The 22,167-nt window shown below is 60.4% G+C and overlaps 5 protein-coding genes across 5 annotated transcripts; all 5 read left to right on the top strand.

Moving 5' to 3' along the window:
* Positions 1 to 846: 846 nt before the first annotated feature.
* LDBPK_364940 (hypothetical protein, conserved) lies at positions 847 to 3,030 on the top strand (the record flags this gene model as incomplete). The annotated part of the gene is made up of 1 exon (XM_003865560.1): positions 847 to 3,030. One exon carries the CDS (start codon positions 847 to 849, stop codon positions 3,028 to 3,030), a length of 2,184 nt encoding a protein of 727 aa, XP_003865608.1.
* Positions 3,031 to 5,285: 2,255 nt separating this feature from the next.
* Positions 5,286 to 9,722, top strand: LDBPK_364950 (methionine synthase reductase, mitochondrial precursor-like protein; the record flags this gene model as incomplete). The annotated part of the gene is made up of 1 exon (XM_003865561.1): positions 5,286 to 9,722. One exon carries the CDS (start codon positions 5,286 to 5,288, stop codon positions 9,720 to 9,722), a length of 4,437 nt encoding a protein of 1,478 aa, XP_003865609.1.
* Positions 9,723 to 10,963: 1,241 nt separating this feature from the next.
* On the top strand, positions 10,964 to 15,397 carry LDBPK_364960 (hypothetical protein, conserved; the record flags this gene model as incomplete). Its single annotated transcript, XM_003865562.1, has 1 exon — positions 10,964 to 15,397. The coding sequence occupies one exon, from the start codon at positions 10,964 to 10,966 to the stop codon at positions 15,395 to 15,397; it is 4,434 nt and encodes a 1,477-aa protein (XP_003865610.1).
* Positions 15,398 to 16,677: 1,280 nt separating this feature from the next.
* LDBPK_364970 (hypothetical protein, conserved) lies at positions 16,678 to 20,883 on the top strand (the record flags this gene model as incomplete). Its single annotated transcript, XM_003865563.1, has 1 exon — positions 16,678 to 20,883. One exon carries the CDS (start codon positions 16,678 to 16,680, stop codon positions 20,881 to 20,883), a length of 4,206 nt encoding a protein of 1,401 aa, XP_003865611.1.
* Positions 20,884 to 21,661: 778 nt separating this feature from the next.
* LDBPK_364980 (hypothetical protein, conserved) lies at positions 21,662 to 22,132 on the top strand (the record flags this gene model as incomplete). The annotated part of the gene is made up of 1 exon (XM_003865564.1): positions 21,662 to 22,132. One exon carries the CDS (start codon positions 21,662 to 21,664, stop codon positions 22,130 to 22,132), a length of 471 nt encoding a protein of 156 aa, XP_003865612.1.
* Between the last annotated feature and the right edge of the window lie 35 nt (positions 22,133 to 22,167).

The following is a 22,167-nucleotide window of genomic DNA, read 5'->3' on the forward strand; positions in this document are numbered from 1 at the left end:
CGTGCTTTGGGTGAAGGCGTGCAGGCCACCCGCGTCTGCGTCTGGCGCGGATCGGGCAGCACGCCGCCGGCGGAGGGACCGAGAGGGGCAGGACGGGGAGAGCTGGTTAGACGCGTGGCCTGATTCGATGACAGGGGCTGGGCGGGCGCGTCCCAGAGGGCCTGGATGTCGCGGTGGTGCGGCAGCGGTGGTGGAGCTGTGGCTGGGTGTGCGTATATTCTGTTGCCCTGTACTTGGTCGAATATGGACATGCTGACGAGAAGCGAAGAAGTTTGGGATTTGGTGAGGGAGAGCTGCCTCCAGCGGGGTCCTTGCGAGATCGCGCAGCACAGCGATATTTTTTTGACCTTTTTGTTTTTGGTGCTGTTTATCATTCTCGGGTCTGTGACTGGTCGCCCGGCAGCGCACGCCCGTGAAGTGTACGGAACGATTGTTAAATAGAATGCTGCTATTCTTAGCAAAGGGCACTGCCGCGGCGCTTCACACTACGAGAGATAATCTTCGAATGGTGGGAAACGTCGCCGAACTACAAGAGACTCGAGTGGTCTCGAGGCGAGCGGCGTAGTGCACACACGTGTTTTGAACGGTATCTTGTGGAAGAGGGGCTTTGCAGGTTTTTTTCCCCCTGACATCTCAAGCGCACCTCCCTGATGCAAACTCACTGTTTCGGTGTCTGTACTTCTTTGAATGCCACGGTATTACCCTTTTGAAGGCTTGGAGGAGGTTTTTGGTGCCGACCGACTGCTAACGTGCGGCCTTCATGGAGCATTCTGGAAGGCTGGCCTCATCAACGTTCTTCCCTTTTTTCTTCCGACACTCTCTGATACTCAGCGACGTCAGCAGGCGATGGAACTCGACCACCTCAAGGACGATGTCCTCATGGGCGACACGAACGAGGTCACGGTACCGGCGGCGATCGTAGCCTCGGCCCCGGTGCTTGATATGGGCTTCCATCCAAGGCTCCCGATCATGGCGGCTGGCCTCGTCACCGGCGAAGTTGAAATCTACAAGCGCAAGAGCGTCGATGAGATGGTGAAGATACCCTTACAAAACGATTTCTCATCATGGATCTTCTCCGGGCAGTACCGCGAGGACGAAGTGGTGATGAATTACCATCATCATAATATGTTGATGCACCCCTCTGGCAGCGTCTCGTCGATGGAGTTCACCGACGATGGCAACTACCTCGTTAGCGCCAGCGGTGATCGCACGATATCAGTGATGGACTGTGTCTCACTCCGCCTTGTCATCCACATTCCGGATGAGGAGGTGCGTGCCCGCACGGCGGGCAAGAAGAAGCTGAACTCCATGAACAAAAAGAACGATCCGACTGCGAAAAGCGGAAAGACGACACGGAAGAAGGCAGCGGCCGCGGGGCGCAGCAGCCGCAGTGGCCCTACTGTGCCGGTGAACCCGCACAAATACGGCATCTCCTCTCTCAACGTCTGCGATGAGAATCTCATAGCAACAGGAGACGACGACGGGCTTATCGCGGTATGGGACATGCGCGAGCGGAGGCCTGTGTATGTGTACCACGAGCACGGCGACTACGTGTCGCAGCTGTGCTATTTCACAGACGCTCAAGAACTCGTTTCCAGCAGCGGCGACACGTGTCTCGGCGCCTACGACATGCGCGCCGGCAAAGTTCGTGACTTCAGTGTACGCCGAAAGGACGAGCTAAACTGCTTTGCCTTCATCAATAGTAGTGGCGTCAGCAACGCGACTTTCATCCCGAGTATTGTGTGCGGTACACCTCACGGCGGACTGCCGCTATGGAAGTACGGCTCGTGGGCTCGTCCGTACGACGTGATGGACCGCCACCCCGCAGAGTGCGAGGCCATCATATCTTTTCACGGCGAGAGCACCTCCTTCAACCACAACCTCATCCTGACCGGTGCGTGTGATGGACTAGTGCGGGTGCTGCAGATGTATCCGGTGCGGCGCAATCTCTGCCAGCTGAGCGCACGCGACTACACCTACTCTCACTCGAGCGTTCTCGGGAACCAGAGCAGTAGCGGTAGGCACCAGCAACAAGGCAACTACGTGGTGCGTCGCGCACGGGGGCAGGAGACGATCAGCCGCATGCGCGTGTCACACGACGCGAACCTGCTTGCAGTCAGCGGCTCGGACAACATTATTGACTTCGTCGACATCGCTTTCATGAACGACGAGGCGGAGCTGGATCAGCTCCGCGGTCGCGCGGAGCAGCACCATCTGCGCACCCTGCGCGAACTCGACCGCGAGTTGGAAGAAGAAGAGAAGCGCGAAGGTCGTCTTCTGGAAGGCCGTGGAGCCGACGGTGAAGGCGGCGAAAACGACGTCGACGAAGCGAGCAGCGTCCCGTCCAGCAGCAACGCTTCGTCTCAGCCAAGCGAGGACAGCGACACCGATGTCAAGACGGAGGCCGACGTGCAGACGAGGCTGGCCTGGCGCGAGGTGCTGCGACAGAGGTTTGCGAAGATTGGCGTTGCGCAAAAGAAGCGCGCCCATTTCGACGGCAGCAGCGACAATGATGACGATGGTGGAACTCCAGCTGCGAAGAAGAAAGCGTCAGAGAAGGCCCCGCAGAGATCTGACGTGAGAGGGCAGAAAACAGCTAAGTCCAGGGAAAGTGTCGCCGCATCAATACGGCCGCCCTCTTCAGACACCGGTGCATCTCTGCCCTCAAAGGTCTCCAGACGTGTAGACAGTGTTATGTCAGGCACCGGCAGGTCATGCAATCAAGAGGCGCTCAAGAAGAAGAGGCAGGCCCCCGTCGAGGCCTCCGCGTTGTCGGCCACTATGGTAGCTACGGACGCCGCCAACACGAACCCTCCCTCCGCGGCAGCTTCTTGTGTTGCAGCGGTGGAGTCGATGGACTCGATGGAGGTGTACCGGACGGAGCGGCAAAAGAAGCGTGAGCGTGCCGCAGCGGCCCGCTGGCTAAAGGAGGAGCGCCGGAAGAAGATCAACTTTACCTATGAGAAGCGCCGCAGACGCGTGGGTGGCTTTTTCGGTGACATGGTGAACCGAGACGACCATGGCGGGTAAGAAAACGTCGCTGTCGCATAAAGAGTAAGAGAGGCAGGTGGTGGGGGGTCCCGCTCTTCTTTTTTTTTTTCTTTTGTGCACCGCTCGGTCTGAGCTGGTGGTAGTCCGTGTCCTTTGGTACTAATCTGATATGCGCGTAAGTCGTGGCCGAGGTGGGCTGCACCCCAGAATTTTCTTTTGCTCTTGTGCAATATGCCGTAGGACCACAAAAAGGAGCTAGGCAGGGAGCATGCGAATGACACACCTGATGCCCTTGTATTTGGACGGCAACTGCACCCTGGCCTTCAAGGACGAAAAACGGTACGCGACACCAACATGAAACCGAAAACGTCATGCGTGCCGAGTATCGGCACAACACATCGTACTAGCGCACAACGAAGGAGCTAGACACCACTGTGATGCCACTGAGGGACCATGCGTAGCTGCACCGTCTCACTACAGTCCATGTCTGTGCTGTTACCATTTTCGCCAAACGCGAGCATCAGCGACGAAAAGTACTACATTCGCTCGCCTCTAGGGCTATAGCGCCTCTCGTTTCGCAAGACGATGTTGGCTTACACACATTCCGCTGTCGTCTGTGCGCCGTGTCTGCCGTGGCCACGTGCACTGCCGCACACCCGCTTCCTGTGCTTGGGTGGCCTAAGCGATCTCTGCTAAGGTTCTCTGCAAGCCGGCCGCACAAGGTTTTCTCCGCATTGTAGCAAAAAGGTATCCATCAATCCCCTATCTCGGTACCTTTCACTTGCACGATCGTTTATGGCTATCCTCTACGAAGCCAAGTGCGAAGCACCGGTCCCTGTGGTGTCACTCACTTCGGCACTCCTTTCCATGTAGCATTTTGTTGTTGTTTTCGCGGAAACTCTACTGTGGGTTGTCATGCCTCTTCTCCCCGCCTCCAAAGGAAAGGACGCCGCTGCGGCACCCAAGAAAAAAGTGCACCCGCCGGAGCCCTGCGGCTGCGGTGTGGACACGTATCGTGCACCCCCTAAAGGAAAGAAAACGCCCCCTGTTATCGTACACCATCCCGGCTGTGCGTACCAGCGCACCACATGCGACGCCTATCCTCATCTCCCGCGGTGCACGACGTGCCAGGAGCCGTGCAAGTTTTGCCTCGGCAAGAATCGCTGGTGCCCCCACTGCTACGAGAAGCAGTGCACGTTCCGGTACAAGCGCGTTGTCATTGGCGTAGAGCCGCTGACCGGCGCTGATGTGGGACCTGGCAAAGGTGAGCTGGCATCGTCCCTCGGCCGCCGCGGCACCTCACGACGCCGCACTACGGTGCGCTTGGTGGACGAGAAGCGCAAGGCAGCCAGCATGCAACGCAGCACCTCTGCGCAGCGACGAGGCACGAACGTTGCGGTGAGTTGAACCTCGAAATCACTGTGAACACATCCACTGAGTCTCTTTTTGGTGCGAGAACGCGTCTCTCAGCAACAACCAGACGGCGAGTGAGAAGGGGAGCGACTTTATGTACATTAGTGTTTCAGATGCTGTCGGTGTCGTGTGCCGGCGACGCTGACCCACGGTGATGGGAGGGGCAGGCCCACTGATTGCTCTCGCCGTCTACCGCTTGCGCGTGTCTGTGTTGTGCACACGAGGACACGGCTGTACTGATACCTTGCTCGTCGCCACGACATTTCTTTCCTTGTTCGCCCTCCCTTGCTCGTTTTGCACACTTGCCTGTTGAACTTGTTCGTCGGATTACCTCGACGTTCTTGTCGAAACCACCACAGCCCCCATTCACGTCCTCTGGCGCTTTCCGTCTGGTGTGGAGCGTGCGTCGGCACACTTCGGCATGTCGTGAAGAAACGATGCTCCCCCTTTCTCTCTCTGATGGTGACGATGGTCGAGCATCGCGAGATCGTCGCCAGCTCCATCAAAGGTGATGCACTCTTTTCTCCCAACGATGCAACGACACCCACCCTGAGTGGAGGATGCGTGTGGGGTTGGAGCGGGTCTGCGCGCCTGCAGCGCCGTCCCCCTTGACGACGATATCTGCGACCTTGACGAATATGCTGCATCCCTGGTCCTTTTCGGTTCCTCACCTGGGAACTGGGCTTATCCTTTTCCCTTTTCCGGCGTCTCCTTCTTTTCGCATATGCGCGGATGTCCACACACACACACACACATATCAGAGCGCCGTAACCACAGGGCGGGCACTGCTGTGGATGAGAGCAGGGGGCACATGACTGATCACGTTCTTCGTGTCTCCAAAGCAGCAACTTCTCAGCACACCTGTTTTTCACGAAAAGAATATGAGTGACGAGACGGTGTTTATGGATGCGGGGGAGCGGCTCTACGTCCTGTATGGTTCTGAGACAGGCAACGCAGAGAGCATCGCGAAACGTCTGCACCACGATGCGACAAACAACCACGGCTTCCCCGACGCCGCGTGCATGACACTGAACCAGGCGGTATCGATGAAGCTCTTCGACGCGCAGCTCGCCGAAGACGCGCCCGCCTCGCTATGCGTCGTTATCGTGTGCAGTACCACGGGTGAGGGCGAGCCACCTCAAAACGCTGCCCGGTTTCGCCGATGGCTGCGTAACGCCGCCGGGACTCTTCACAAACTTCGCTACTGCCTTCTGGCCCTTGGCGACACAAACTACAACAGCTTCTGCGCCCCAGGCATCTTTATGGACAACAAGCTTAGAGACATGGGCGCCGTCTGCTGCTACCCGCGCGGCGAAGCTGATGACAGCGTTGGCTTGCACCTCGTCGTGAACCCGTGGCTAGAGGGTCTCTGGTCGGCGTTGAAGCAGAGCGGCACGGAGGGGATCGCAGCTACGGGCCAGGAAACGTGCGCTACAGAGGATATCCGCATCGACATGTCTGTCGCTCAGGAGGCCGCCCTCCTTTACTCTCACTCTTCTCCGTTGTGTGCTGCAACCGCACTTTTCCTGCACGAGCGGATCACCGAACTTGGCGGCAAGGCGGATTTGTACCCGATTCAACACTTCAACCCCACCACAAGCCTCAGACGACCCCCAACGGTGCTCTTCTTCGTCCTCGGCACAGAAGGCGATGCGGACGCGCAGTGCGAGCAGTGCGCCTGCGCTGCTCAGCAGCTACCACCTCTTGGACCTTTAAGCGCTTGGATAGGCAACAGCGACCCTTGTACTCCACCGCCGGCAGAAGCGGTGGAACTGCACCGGTGGATGTCCGACCCGTCAATCCGCTTCTTCAACTCTTTGTTCGTCTCGCGGAAGCCTGACGGTGCAAGTCGAGCTGCCGCGCTCGACGCCGATCTGAAAGCCCTAGCGACAAACTGCAAACTCGAATACCTTTGCCGTTGCCAGCTCTCGGGCGAGGTGCCGTCGGTCGCGATTAGCGCAGATGACGTGTTCCTGTGGGTGGAGAAGGTGCTGCATAGTCTTCCAGGGGTGACAGCCGATACGGTGTACATTCGTCGGACCATGGACGACTCTTTCGACACCCGCGTTGGCGCGGCTTTCCGTGCTGCACATGCGCCGGGGTTACGCAGTGGAAGCGCCACAGAAAGCGACTATGTTGCCAGGGGTGGCAGCGCGCCAACGCTCATCGGGCAACGGCTTTACCGAGTCGGCCTCGAGGACGATTGCGGCCGCGGCGACGCGGGGCATGCGTCCTCCGAAAACGGCGGCTCTCACGGCGCGGGCGCGTCGAGAAAGACGCACGAGGTAGTAGACGACCTGCTCACCCCCATCGTCTTTCTCTACTCGGGCCACTCCTCTTTTGTGAAGCAGTGCGCCATGAACATTTTCAGCGGCGCCGGCCAGCATCACCTGCGCTGTTCGATTAGTGAGCTCAGCAACTTTCAACGAATGGGCTTCCCGAGGCATGCCACGTTTGTGTTCATTGTCTCTGGTGTACTGACAGAACCAATGTCGCGCGTGCTGAAGGTGCTGCGCACACTGCAGAGCCAGAAGAAGGATATCGAAGGTGTGAGCTTCGCCATCCTGGGCATTGGCAAGACCTCCGAGAGTGGCCGGTTCAACGCCTGTGCGCTGGAGCTGGAGACGCTCCTGCTGAAGGTGAAGGCAAACAAGATTCATTGCACAGGTTTGGCAGACGTGGACAGCAGCAGCCTCGTGCCCATCGTTCAGTCGTGGGAGTCGAGCCTCTGGGGTGCCATCGTGCGCCCCATGAAGAGTACCGCCTACCTTGACATTGCATCTCCCGGCATCCAAGTGCAGCGTAGCGTGGCGCCGTTGGCCACCAGCGGTAGTTCAGTTGGCGCAGCTCTCTGTCTTGCTGGCGCGTTGGTGGGCGAGTCTGTGATTCGCGATGCTGGTGGTAATGGTGGCGTTGGTGGCGGCAACGATCTTGTCGAACACAGCAAATTCGGGGACTTTCTGAGCGCCAGCGCCAGTCCGTCTCTGCTTCCTCTGCCAGGCGGCGTCGGTCCGAGCAGGGGTGCTGACCTGCAGGGATCGTCGCTGGTTACTGTGCCGGGGTCATCGCTGCCAGGCAACTCCAGCACTCCCACAACGGTTGCGGCCGGCGCTACGCCGGGCTCTGACAAGACGGACGCCTCGGCCGCTGGCGCTGGCTTGGCCGATGCCCTCTCTCCGTGGGACACGACGCCGCTGCACAGGGAGAAGGCGCGTCACACCCCAGTCGTCTTCTTGTACGCGTCGGCTGGTATGTCGAAGGCGATCGCAATGCACGCGATGCGGAGCGCCGAGGAGAAGGGTTTTCCGACTGCCGTGCACCCCTTTGCGCACTTTCAGTTTGTCGACTACCACGCCCACCCGAACGTGATGCTGTTCTGTGAAGCAGGCGCGGAGTGGCAGACGAACGGCGGGCGCCGTTTCAGGAAGTTCCTGACGAATCCCTCGCACCACCCGGGCACGCTGTCGTCTGTGCGATTTGCGGTGCTCGGCCTCTGCGCCACACCGGCGGACGTGGTTCATCCTGCCTTTTGCTGGGCAAAATTACTGTTGCGGCTGCAGGCGAATCGCATCTTTCCAGTTCTCATCATGCCGTCCATATCGCAGCTGCACTCGCTTGGCATGCCGTGGATTAACTGCGTGCTGTCATCCCTGGCGCTGCTGCCGTCTTCTGTAGTGGTCCCTTCACCTCCGAGAGACCCCAACGCCCCTGGTGCCGGTGAGCTAACCATTGGGCCGTCCCGTGTGGGCACCGCTGCTGCGCCGAGGGCACGCGATGACGACGCGGACAACGATGCCGTGGAAGAGGCGGCAGATGCCGGCGAGGAGGTGCAGCGCTCCGTGTCGGCCGACATGGGCAGCTGCGGCGCCGATGTCTCGACAGAGCAGGACTCGTGCACCGAGTGGTCGATGGAGAACAGGATTGCCTACCGGGTCGACGGTGTCGTGCAGTCGTGGAAGCTGCTAACCTGCCCCACGGTTCGGCATCCTGTCGTCCAGCTGGATTTTTCGGTGAGCGTGGGAACACAGTGGGCACCAGGGCAGACCATCGCCGTCGTTCCATCCAACAGCACAGCGCAGGTGGAAGCGCTGCTGCGCCTCTTCCACCTGACGCGTGATGAGCCGTTTCTGCCGCCCGCCATCGCTGGCCCCGGTGTCTCCGTGTTCCCGACCTCCCCGCTCTACGAGGCCGTGGATTTTCCGGTCAGCTGCGGGACGGTGCTCATGCGATACGTGGAGCTGCGCGTCACTGGCATTCACAAGCCGCTTTTCGAGTTGTTGGCGCGTCCCTGCGCCTCTGAGGAGGCGAAGGCGGCGGTGCAAACGATGTATGCGGAGCTCCTTGCCGACCGCACCCCGCGAGACTTGTGTGAGGTGCTTGAGGCCGTCGGTGCCGCTGCCCACTCTCTACCGCCGTTTCGCCACATTGTGGAGAACCTTTCCTTGCTGCAGCCACGTCAGTACTCTATCTGCAGCTCCCACCGTGCCGATGCCACGACGCTGTCCATCTGCTTCAAGGTGGTAGAGAAGGGCCTGTGCACGCGATGGATGTATGAGCAATGCCTGTCTGCCGCGGGGTTGCCGCTGGTGTCTGTCGCCAGCGCGGCCCCGACGCACGCGGAAGGGTGCACAGCGCCCTCGGCTGTGCGGCAGCCGGTCCTTTCGAACACAGCCATCGTTGCCAAGGTGCGCGTCGTGATCCCTTTTGAGATCCGCAGCGCCTCGGTGTTTCGCATGCCGCGCGACCCGCTCGTGCCAATGATCCTCGTCGGGTCCGGCACCGGCATCGCCCCGTTCCGCGCGTTTCTGCAAGAGCGCGAGGCCTGTTTGACGGAGCGCCAGTTGCCATCCGGCTGCACTTGTCCAAAAGGGAAGCTCTGCGGATGCTCTTGCGAGAAGGCGACGCGCCATGGCCAGGCCGTGTGCGGCACGATCAACGTCTTCTTTGGCTGTCGACGCCGTTACGAGGATTACCTCTTTCGCGACGAGTTGTCGCACTGGAAGGACAGCGGCGTGGTTCATTCGCTGGCCGTCGCCTTTTCCCGTGACACGAATGACGGCAGGTTCTATGGCGGCGGCTGCTACGTGCAGGACAAGATTCAGGAGTGTGGAGTGGCCCTCATGGACCTGATCCTGCAGCGGAACGCATATGTTTTCGTCTGTGGTGACGCCGACGGCATGGCGAAGGAGGTGCACAGAACGCTCCGCCAGCTCATCCAGCAACACCTGACACTCTCCGACGCCGCGGCTGCCACGTATCTCGAGCGAATGAGCAAGGATGGGAGATACCTCCGTGAAGTGTGGTCGACGGGTGTATGAGAGCGAGTGCCCGCACGCAGCGGACGGTTCATCGTACGAAACCGCGTCGAAACAGGAACTAGCTCACCTTTTTTTGTGTGCATTGCGCGCCTTGTCGCTTCTTCTTCCTCGGCTTCTCCGTCGTTACCCCTCCCCTACACGTGACGGTAACGTCAACGTGGGTTGAGGTGCGCCACGTAGTACCGCCCCTGCTTCCCCTTCTTTTGTTCATTGGTCTTTCGATATCTGGTAACCGACCGATGTGTTAAACGTCGTCCGAGAGTACTTCGTTTTTTCCGAGGGTTCACCTCTGCGTGTCGACACTTCTCTTTGTTTGCGTGGTGGCGCGTGCAAGGCAGCCCACTCATGCGGAGCACCGACGGCTCTCCCTCACACCACCCCGAAAACAAAAGAGAAAGGCAACAAAACTGAAGTACAACTCGTCGGTATTTGTGCATGGCTCCCATTTTGCCACTTGTGCAAACGCCCGTTGGTGCCATGTGGTTCTGCTTCACGAGAGGTGCTTGCCCAGTGTACCGCTCGTGTACACGGCCGCTTCATACGCGAGTGCGCAGGGCAACCGTTTCTCGGGCCACGCCGCGTGATTCACTCCATCAGCAACGATGGCATACAAGCTGCCGACGTTTCTCCCGCGTGGTTTGTTGTTGCCGCTTTCTTTCAAGTTTGGTGTAGAGACGGTTGCAGGTTCCAGGTCTCACTTCCTCTACCATTTCTCTGTTTGTCTGCAACCCCCTGGCTCTATGTTGTCGGCCCCGACGTCGCTCATGCACCCATCTAGCGCGCAAGGGATACGACGCATTCATTATCTCCCTTTTTTTTGTTGCTGTTTGCTTGTGAGGCGCATCGCCGCATCTGAAGCGAACCTGACTTTGGAAGCAGGGCGACGACTCAGCACCACACCACACATACAGAGGGGGGGGAGAGAGACGCCTTTTGGTTTTACGTGGCGGCATGCGCCCCTCTCGCCCTTCTCCTCGTTTTCTCTCCCGTTTTCTCCAGAGGTGCGGTGCAGCGTCGCACGTGCAAAGCGGGCGAAGGCGTCTCTTCGGACAGCAAGTAATACCTGAAAACACGACCCCTGCCCGCCCCCCCCCGCCCCTTCTTATCAGCAAAAAAGAAAACGTCTTCCTCCGTAGCGAAGCGCTCGCCGTGCCCGTTGTCGAGGACCTGCCACAGAAAAGATTTTCTCCACTCCTTTGCGCTAGTCCCCTTAGCCGGAGTATGGCTAGTGTCTGCTCGACATGGCTGTTCACATCTCCAGCAGCACGGTCGTAGCCTCATTGTGGGGTTCGGAGGACGTGACTGCCATTCCACTGCAGCCAAGTGGGCAGTTCCTGTCGCTACGCCTATCCCCAGCAACCGCCATCGCCGATAATACCGTCACGTCTGTCGCCTTTCACCCCGTCGATGAGACCTGCTTCGTGCTGGGGACGGGGGCTGGTAAGGCGTATGGCGTGTCCCTCCAGGAGAACAAGCTCTTTCTCCTTGCCGATGTTGGCGAACGTGGCGCCCTACGATGCGCCACCTTTTGCCCCGGTTACCTGACAAGCCCGATCGTTGTGTTCGCCAGCACTGGCAATCGACTTCTTTTCCTAGACTGGCAACGCGGCACTGTTCTGCAGGATGTGCTGGCGACGGCACACCAACGGCCGATCCTGCGCATTGTTACAGGCGCGTCGACAGAGTCTCTCTTCTGCACCGTGAGCGCCGACGCCTTTTCTTGCTGGGAGCCAGTTGCAAGTAGTGAAGGCGCATTCGCCCTCGGCCCGTCGAGCTCCGCCGTTCCAGTGACCAACCACCAGGGGCCCACCAGCACAGCGGGCACGGCTGGCTCTTTCCCGAAAGACCGCAGCACTTTTGGGTTCTCGATGCCGCGCTACGGGTGCTCTGGCAGTGCGTTGCCTACCGAATGCACTCTTGAGCTCCAGCGGAGCTGCGACGTTGTGCCGAGGCTCACGGACAGGGTCACGCACCGCTTCCTCGGAGTGCACATTCTTCACCCAGCCCTATTCGTCTCCGTGGAAGGGAGCGGTGTATTATCTCTGTGGTCGCGAGCTGCAGCAGCTGGAGATACCGAAGCCGTAGCGCACCAGGGGCCGCTTCGCCTGCAACAGAGCGCGACAACACCGTCGGTGCTGCGAGTGCGGTGCTCCGCGCAATGCGGGGCACTCATCGTTCTTGGAGCGGATGCCGCGACAGTGGACGAGCTCGGTGACCACGTGGAGCCGGTAGTGGCCTTTGTCGTGGGGCAGACGCTGGAGGGTGCGGGCATTGTACGGCTGCCGAGTGGCGGCACGGGGGCTCCGGCGAGAGATCGCGCTACGGCCGTTACCGAGGTGAGCGCGGTGCAGTCGGACTGTGTGGCGTGCCTCTTGAGCACCGGTGTCGTGCATGTAGTGCTGCCCAGCACGTTTCACCTTGTCTTCTCTATCCCCCCACCGTCATTAGGCACGCTTCGCCATCGCCTCGGCCCACGGTCGCACTGGAGCTTCGCACCATCCGGACCTACCTTTGGCGCCATGTGGTGCGAGCATCTCCTCCTCCTTCTGCATCTGCCAACCGCACGGCGCGGCTATGCAGGTGCTGCGCATGCTATCGAGATGGCAACGCTGCGAGTCGGTTCCCGAAGCGCCCCATCAGGTGAAGCTGTTGCCGGCAGCAAGCGAACCCCTGTCAAGCCGAAGTCGTCACGACTGGGCGGCCGCGCCGACGACGCAGCTGCGGCGGCACACGGTGTTGCGGTGGTGGCACAATCCTTTCTGCGTTCCTGTCAAGCGCCACGTTCGACACCTTCACGGCAAGCGGCGGTGGCTGATTCTGCGCACAGTCGTGTCGACGCCGCCCTCGCCGTGCTGTCGCGGTGCCGGCCACCCATTATCGTTCCAAAGAAGGGATTCCCTGACATTTGGCCAGACGTGAACGAGGTGGATCTGCGGGCCGCGGAGCAGCAGCTGACTGCGCGCCGGACCAGTGACGCGAAAGAGGCTGACAAGGATACGACGGCGAATGGGCCGTTGGCCTGGTCGTCGGCAGCGGTGTTCTGCGACACCCTCTCCCCCTCCTCCTGCCAGTACAATGTGAATCAGCTGCAAGCGCACCTGCTCAAGCACGGCGTCTTTCCGCACCAGTACCGGCCTGCGATTTGGCGCTTTCTTGCTGGACTGCCGAGCAAAGCAAAGACGGCCTCGCAGTTTGCCGCCCTCGCGCGAAGACCGCCCCACCTCGCCGTATTGCAGCTCATGAACCCCTTCCCACTCCCTCCGTCCAGCACTCGCGACGCCGTGGAGAGCGCCCTCTCCTGTCTCTGCTGGGCCTCTCCCGTCTTCACTCTCGCTTCCTACCTGCCAGTGCTCGTGTACCCGCTTAGCCTTGTCTTCCACGACGATGTTCAGAGCGTCGTGGAGCTTGTGCTGATGTTTTTCCTCAACTGGGGAAGGGACTTCTTTGTATGCCACCCTCACGGCCCGGCAATGCTGCTCATGGCCATGGAGCGCCAGCTGCGGCGACTCGATGAGCCACTGTGCCAGCATCTCGACGCCATGGGTGCCGGTGTAGCGGTGTGGGGGTGGGAACTGCTCACGAGCTTCTTCACGGACTCCTTCACTGGAGCCGAATGGGTGCAGGTCATGGACCACATCATTACCGCGCCGCCGCTTTTTCTCTTTGCCTTTCACGTGACGTTCGTTCGTACTCGACTTCGGCCGCAACTGACGTCGGCGCTGAGCGTAGACGAGGTGCGTGGCGTACTCCGCCGCGCTCCGACGGCCGCTGCAGCCCCTACAGCACCGTCGCCGCCAAAGTCACTGCAAAGGTTGATCGAAGAGGGCTACCGACTTTACCACAGCTGGTCATGCGAGTCAGGTGACTCCGCAACGGACCTCTCCTCGTTTAAGGTGTTCCAGACACTCACGCCTCAGTTCGAGTACCCTGTCAACTTTGCACACGATTCTGTAGTCCTCGCTGAGAGGCTGCGTGAGCTCTCGCTTCTGCAGCGGAGTCGCGATGAGGAAAAGAGAGCTGCAGCCCACTTGGAGGCGCTGCGCAAGGCCTCTGCGGCGGCGTCTGCCGTGGAAGCGGCATTCCTGCTACAGCAGCGAGCTCGCGTAGCGGCAAAGTACGACGCGTCTGCCGCTGCGTGGCAGGTGTACGTGGCGGTGGAGCGGTCGCGGCAAGAGAGGGAGGCGGAGGAGCGGCAGCTTAAGTGGGAGGCGCTGCAAACGCGGACACGCAACGCTGAAGAACTGGAGGCTCTGCGCGCTGAGATGAACATGGTGGAGTGTCAGCTCCGACACGACATGGTGGATCGTCACATGGAGCAGCTCAAGTGGCGACTGGCGGCCCACCTGACGGACGAGGAGTTGGTGCGACTGCAGAAGGACGCCGATGCACAAGTGGAGCGCGCGGTGCAGCGTATCGAGGAGGACGAGCAGCGGCACGCTGAGGACGCGCTGCATTACGAGACCGCGCCGCCGCTTTCAATCGAGGTGCTTCCAGGCGAAGAAAACAAGGCAGCAGTGGGGAACGCGGCGTTGCCGACACGTGTGGTGGAAGACTCGCACCCGTCGACGCAGCCCTCTTCCACAGCGACGATGAAGGAGGAGGGGTGCGATAACACAAAGCAGCAATCAGCCAAACGCGGCCGGGGTGTAAGCGCGAAAAGACAGGAATGGGAGGCGGCGACAGAAGGGCGAGCACCCGCAGGGTGCATCGGTGCGTCAATTCAGCCTCCTGATGCTCGCGTGGCGTTGCATGAGCAACGCCTCTGCTGCTACTCATCGTCCCTCTCGGCTGCTAGCAGCAGTGCTTCTTCCTCAGTGTCACTCACCGCGGCGGACGAAACCGGCGGTGGCGCTAGTGGGCCGCTACACCATAGTTCACAAGCCACTCCTCCTTCAAGTGCTACTCTGTCGCAAGCACCAGTGCCCGTAGACGGCTCTGGTGGCCGGCCTGCCGAAGGAGAACTGCCCGCTAGGGTCTTGGAAAAGGCAAGTCCAAGTGGAGGAGTGGACCCGACTAGCAGGAGGCCGCGCTTGGTGCCACCGCCGCGGCACGCTTACTGCGACGTAGCTGGCGAACATCGGGAGACTGCGCTGAATCAGCGGCGGTTTCTGGAGCTACGCGATCGCGTCTTGAGCAGGGCAGAAGCCTACACCCAACCTGGCGTAGTTGATCCTTTTCGACGATACCGACCTCCGTACCGCGGTGACGGGAGCGCAACCATGACGGCCAGCTGCACGCCCACGGTCACGGCGACGTCCTCGTGCCCTTCATCCAGCACGGCGCCCTCCAGTAGACGTCGCCTTTTTGACAACTACGAACCCGATCAACGTCGCCCCGGCGGTGGCAAGCGCCCCTACGATCAGCAACAACGGAGGCAGCTTCAGCCACCTGTGGATTCCTACACCGCGACCGTGACGAGAACGAGCGCGACCTCCTCAACAGGGCAGAGCATGAGCGGCAGCACGTCAACAACGAGCAGCTACGAGTCGCCGTCCACCTATACCTCTTACGACTACGACTATTCCGCGACCGTGTCGACGACGTGGCGCACTGGCGAGACAAGGTCGGCCGGCTCCACCGCCTGCGGCTCTTCACTCGCTTGGCCTGCAAGGCCTCGCAGCGACCGGCTCGCGCAGGATGACGGGCGTAAGCACCTCTGCGCCTCCCGCCGCTGATGTGTGACGGCAGCAGGGACAAGCGCGAAGTACAAAGAGAAAACCTCCCGTGCTCATGTTATTTTGGGGTTTCCATCTCTCTCTATATATGTATTGTTTTTTTTTTTTGTTTCTGAGCTCCGTCACGTGGTATCGCTTCATGGTTGCTGTACGGGGACTGTTCGATGCAGTGGCGCACTTGTCCGGTGCTTCGCGGCTCTCATCGTATCTGTGACTCTACTCAGGTAGGCGTCATCGCGCTCCCCGCGGCGTCGATTCTTGCCTCTGCGCTCAGCTCCTGAGATGCCGCCCATTACCGCGCCGCTTTACATTCTGCAGAAGCACGAAGAGACAACAACGCCCACTGGTGATGGGGTGAATGCAAGCGGTGCGGCAGGGCATGTGATGCTGCTGTCCGCGACTACCTCACAACTGCTCGTGCTTCTCTTTTGCTGCTGGTGCACCTGCTTACGCAGGCTCACAAGACACGTGGACGACGGTGTTGTGCTCCTCTTCACCCCAGCCCTTGAGTTTTTTCCACGTCTTTACCCGCCTACGTAGCCCACTCTCTCCCTTGCGCTCTCCTTGCCTCAATTGTTGTCTTTCTTGTTGCTCCTTCTCCATCATCTCTTCACCTTCCTGCTGCTTTCATCCGCGCACGTCTGATGAACAGCGAGGAACGGCGCCTAGCTCGTTCCGCCTCTTCCAACGCGAGTGTGCACCAGCGAAAGTGACCGTGGGGCGTCCCACGCTTCGCGGCCATTGCGCTGCACGTCAGAGAGGTGTGTTTTTTTTTCTTTGACAGCTATGTGCGCATACACACACTCAAAGAAGTCACCATCGCAGAGCTTGGTCCATCTCTCACTGACATCTTTCCTTCCTCGCTCTTCACCGCGCACTCGCCGCAAGTGCCAAAGTCGTTTTTCTGTTGTTTGCCCAGTACCGTACCGAAGTTGTTTCGCTTGCCAGCGCCCTCGCTGATCTCGGACTGCACAGTTTCCCCTCCCTCTCTTTAGATGCCAGCTATCTCGTAGGCGTCGCTTGTGTCGCATCTGCTACTGCACCACTGCTTCCCGGTTTCTCTTCCATTCTTCACTCCATTTTCGACTGCACCGTACAAAGACCCTTTCTGCAGCCCCCGCTCTGCCTTGGCGTTGTGGTGCCACCTGTATCCGTGTGGACGTGTTGGTTGTGCCCTGTTCTCTGGGTCTTGCTGCTGTTAGCGAAAGCAGCTGCTTGGTGTGAATCTGCACCGACTCTCTTCCCTCACCCCCTCGTCACCCACCCACCAGCGCGGCGGAATGGAGACGTCGCCGAAAACGGCGAGTGCCAACGTGGACCTTTACGTTCTCGAATACATGGTGAACATGCGGTGGTTGCTCCGCTATGCTGCCCATGAGCTCGACCCGACCGTAGAGCAGCAGTACCCCGACTTCGTGGCTCGGGTGGTCCAGTTGGACATGGTTCTTTCCAACACGACGTTTGAGCACAGCTGCACACTCGGCGATGTGCCCTTTGGCATTGTGCGTCTCGCACGGGAGGCCGTGCTGTATTTGCTAGTGTCCGATCATCTCCTGGGCGGGTGTCCGCCGACTATGCATCCGTTTCTGCAGCGGGCTGTCGTGGCGGAGTCGAGCGGTGCAGCCCGCCGCTCTCCCCGAAGAGCACCAGTAAGCGCCGACCTCAACGTGAGTTTTCCAAGCGACGGTGACGGCGACGACACGGACGGCGGTGTGTCACGAACGGTCACAGAACTCGACGGCCGACCGCTAAATTCCATCGATCCTTCCAGCGAAGAGATGCTGAAGCTAGCTGAAGTGGAAGTCCAGGGGAAAGAGGCGCAGGCGATGCTACTCTTGCTGCGTTGGCTTTTCAGCGAAGGCGTACTCTCGGAAGACGACGTTTTGGCAACGGTTGAGATGGACCGCCCTGACGACGGCAGCGTCAACACCCAGGCGGGCCCCCCAGCCCCTGCCGCGACGGGGTACGAGCGGTTTCGCCGGCATCAGAAACTCGCGCGTCACCTGGCACAGTTGGTGCCGTTCTATTTCGGCGCACACCTACTCCTGTCGCGCTCGCTGCTCCTGCAGTACTGTTCAACGCTGCTCACCAGGGACGCGGTGATGCACCACGTTGCCCACCTGCGTTCGGTCGTTTCACGTGCTGCCCCACGTCTCTCGGCAGTTCCACCGCCGTCAAGCGTTGAAGGGGCCCTTCTCGAGTGGCTCCAGGTGGTTGTGGACTCGATCAACGCAAGCGAGGACGGAGCGGTGGTTCTCGCACGCCTGCAAGACTGTTCGGCTCTGCGTGCCTTCATTCAGCACGGGCCGTTTTGCGAAGACGTAATGGACCCGGCAGATCGTGATTTCTTTCGTCTCGTGCAGAGCGGCGAATCGGTGTGTGTAGCGCTGCTGTTCTACTACCCAGATGCCGTTCCACTCCCAGGGCTTTCGATGGCTCTGCGTGCGGCGGAAAACAGTGTTGCGAGACGCGAAGACACCGACGCTGGGCTGGAGCTGCTGCATCAGCATCTGTCGCTGTGCTATTGGACCGCCATCTTAGCGGCGGCCCGGCAGCTGGGCGTGTGGACGCTTCTGAGGGCTGAGGAGATTGTCCGATACGGTCGGACGGCGCTTCCGTTGCACCTATTCTGTCTCATCCAGCAATTGTTTGCCGTACTCGCCACCAACGCCGAGGAGGACGTGCGCGTGAGCGCTGACACGGCGTGGTGGGAGCAGATGGAAAGCAGAGATGGCCTGACGGCGATGATGCGAGCGAATGGAGCCGACGCCGGCTCAGATTCCCAAGAGTGGAGTGACACGGCGAAAACGACGAAGAGCAGAGCTGCCCTCTCGGGGGCGCAGCAGGTGCTCCGCAGATCGATGCACAACACGCTTTCACCCCCCGTGTTCGCGGCACCAGACGCCAGTGGTGACGGCGCTGGAACCGCGCAGGTTCGTATGGGGTCTGGCCATGACGGGCGGCCGCATGAAAGGCGCGTCGTTGCGCCGCCGTCATCGACGGGGAGAGCGACGGAGAGTCTTGAAACGGATGAGTGCCGCGCAGTTCACAGCGGTGTCAACGTGCCGGCTACGGGGGAAGATGACACCGACGGGGACACAGCACAGTTCTCCATCGAGGCTGTCCATACGCAGCGCGGAGCTCAGACCGTTTCGGGGACGGGGCCCGAAGAAACTCTCGAGACGGCTGCGTCCGTGCTACGGCCGATGGTGACGGGGCGCGGTGGCGCGCTGACGCGCACGAGCGCCCCCGCTTCTGGGACAGCGACAACGACGATGTCGTTAGACACCCTCACCATTGCACCGGCTGCGAACCTGCACGATGGACAGCGGAGGACCGATTCCCGAGCTGATGTGTTCGGGGCGCACGTCATGGACACATACGCTCGAGCCGAGGAGGAGTGTGTACCGAACTCGGGCGCCACAGCTGCAGGTGACCTCACTGCGCAGCCCGCGCTTGTGCTGAGCGAGCCCCGCCCGACGTGTGCGGACGCGCTGCTTCACACGAGAGCGGTGGACGCTGTGCTCCACGGGAGCGCAACCGCCGCCTACGCGAAACTGCCCACCGCGACCACAGCGGTGGCCGACGTGCCTGTTGTGGCGGCGCCAGCGCCTACGAAAAGGCTGTCCAGGGAGCGAGGCCACGCGGAGTCGTCGTTGCGCAGTGCTGGTAGCGGCTACAAGGCCAGCAGAGATGCCCCTGTGGTGGCCCAGCCTGCAGAGGCTTCGCGAGGTACGTCATCGATAATAGCGCGCGCGGCCGAGCGGTCTATGAGCTCCTCGCTGACGGAGAGCTCCGGCTTTGTTATGCGGAAGGCTCCGCAAGATCCCAAGGAGGCAAACGAGGCAGCACGAGAAATCTCCGACAGCGTTGACTTCTCAGACTCGAAGCACATGTCGCCGGCGGCGACGACGACGGATTTCCAGTGCACAGCAGAGGAGTCTCCTTCACTGCAGGCGTTCGCTGCTGGAATGGGCACTGAGGAGTCAACTGCCGTGTTGGATAGCGCGATGGCGCGTCCTCTGCTGGCGAGCACCACCTTGACCAGCGCCGTCATCCCTGCTGTGCGGATGGTCGTGTTTCCCAAGCACGATGCCGAGAAGGGGTTTGAGGATCCAGAGACCCACGCGGCTGTCCCGAGGCGGATCTGCGATGCAGCGTACACAGACCTGTCGTCCTCGCTGGGCTGGCCGCCGACTACGAGAGGCAAAGCCACTGTCGCCGCGCATGTGCCCAGTAGCGTCGCTCCTGTTGGAGGCTCAGCAAGGTCTCCACCAAAGGCATCTGCGAGCTCTCTCTCCCGCGAGGACGATTCACGCAGCTCACATTCGCGTAAGTGCCCCCGGGTGACGGGCGTAGCAGTCGAGGACGAATCCAGGGTAGTCTTCCGAGACGAAGCAGAGGCCTGTGCGCGCGCCATGGGCAAATATAGTCCTCTTTCACCGCCGCCGGAGGAGCTAGAGCCGCTTCAGACGCGATGGCACGATTGCGAGACCGGAATGGCAGTCGTAGACCACGCTATGGTGGCGTGTGACTTGCCGACGCCGCTGTCCCACGAGCACACGCTCCGGCGAGTGGGCGGTGATGCACTGCCCACCATGAATGGAGAGAACACAGAAGAGTACCGCGCCCTGCCCCCCAGTATGTTGTCGCCTTCCCCGGTCTACCCCGTCTCGAGTGCCCGCAGAGGTCATGAACACGCCAGTGACGGAATGCGAGATGATAACACTCCCCATCGAAAGGTGAGCGAAGGAGCCGACTCCCTTGAGGTGTCGCCGCTGCCACTGGCGCTGACGCGCAGTCTCTCCGAAGTCTATGGCACCGATTACGCTTTGATGCTCGAAGACATGGCTGCCTCCGATGTGGATCTTCTCCGTCGTCGCCACCGCACCACAGAGGAGAGCTGGTACTCGAGTGCGTCGTGGCCGTACCACCGCAGCTGGCGCGGCGCCGCTGAATCTCTCGCGAGCGCCATATCGTCAACGCAGAACATTGCGCAAGTGCGAGAGCTGCTGGATCGCTTGACAGGGATCAGCCTGACGGATTTGGCAGACAAGGACAAGCAAGAGCTGTACAATGCCCTGGCGCAGCAGCAGGCAGTGGTCAATGAGCTGAAGACTGCGCTCCACGGCGGCAGCACTCACGTGGGTGGCAGAGGGCAGTTTAGCAACGCAACGCACCGACCGACACTCCAGCGCAGGCGCAGAGCGCAGCTGCGGCCGCCACCTGAAGAAACGGACGACCGAGGCGAGCAGGCGTTTGCCCACGCGGGGCGAGCTGTTCGGCGCAAGCCGCGCGACACGCTCGGCGAGGGCGCAGGCACGTGGCGCAGCTTAATGTCTCCCATGACGGCAGAGTCCGGCGGCTCTGCCGCGCACACGGTGCAGAGCGATGTCGATGGGCAGCTGGCCGAGACGGACGTTTCATCGCAGGTGAATGAGCCGCTTCAGTTTTCAGCCTCCACGAGTCTGCCGGCGTCCACGTAAGATACAGGATGGGCACAACGAAAAGAAGGATGCCCGCTAATGGCCGCGCACGCACGAAGAGATGGCGTGACGTTCCCCTCGCAACACACCAGAACACAAGCGAAGACGAAAAAAAAAAAGGATGGAAACTCGAGTTCATGTCTGCTCAGCACTTCCAGATGCGAGCCCACCCTGCAGCGCCTAAGCAAACTATAGAGGGGCTCACTCAAGGGACCGCCTCTGTGGACGCACGCCACATGCGGTGTCGTCTATCGACTGGCATGCACACGCTCGTTTCTTTGTGGATGTGGGTGCATACCTCTCCGGCGTTTACTGCGCCACTTGCATGACGTGCACGCACCGCGAGAGGCAAGGAGAGACGGCTTTCGTTTCCAGAGACGTTTGGGACTATCGGGTTTCTCCATGGCAGGTCAAGGACGTGCAGGGCACTCGGGTGTCTCTCGTCACCCGTGCGGGCTCCCACACGGGGTGCTTCGTCTCCCTCTATCGCTTCCTCTCTCTCCCGCCCGCCTCTCACACGGCTTTAATGCTCCCTGAATCCGTCGACACGCTGCGTTCACAAGGGCTGTGTGTAATGACTCCAATAGAGCGTCTCACCAACGCAGCCTTCTGCGCCCCCTTCTTCACCCAAAATTTTTCCTTCTCTTTCGCCATCCGTGCCTCCCTGCCATCGTAGCAGAGCCAAGGCCTCGTGAGCGCATAGGTGCATACACGGGAGGTTTCCTTTATTATTATTTTGTGTCTTTTGTCTCTGCTTTGCTTTTGTCTACGACTCCTCATGACGGAGGACAGTCAAGGTGCGCAAATCGCCATCAACGGCTTCATCGGCTCCATACTCATTGTAGTGGGCTCCATCACCTACGTTCTCTGGGCCGTACTGCCAGATGACGTGCTGCACCGGCTGCACCTGACCTACTACCCGGATCGCTACTGGGCCGTGGCCATTCCGGCCATTCTCGTTATGTTTCTCTTCCACTACTTCACCACGTCTTGGCTGCTGGTGCTTGTCACAACGCACCCGTTGACGGATGGCCGGTGCATCACGGACGTGGACAGCAAGCCGGACAAGGAGATCGAGGTCGGCGCACTGGCAGACTCTAGCAGTAGCGTGCCACCATGGGTGGATATTCCAGTGTCGGTTGCAAGTCACCTCTTGTTCGAGCCGTGGAATGAGAAAGTGCGATACAACGCGCCAGGTCCGACGGAGATGATGAATGGAGAAAACGGGAGGAGGGGGCGGTTTGTCTGAGGGGTGCCCATGTGCGGGGCAACATGTGTGTGCTC

The sequence above is a fragment of the Leishmania donovani genome, chromosome 36, assembly GCF_000227135.1.
Source record: "Leishmania donovani BPK282A1 complete genome, chromosome 36".
NCBI lineage: Eukaryota > Euglenozoa > Kinetoplastea > Trypanosomatida > Trypanosomatidae > Leishmania > Leishmania donovani.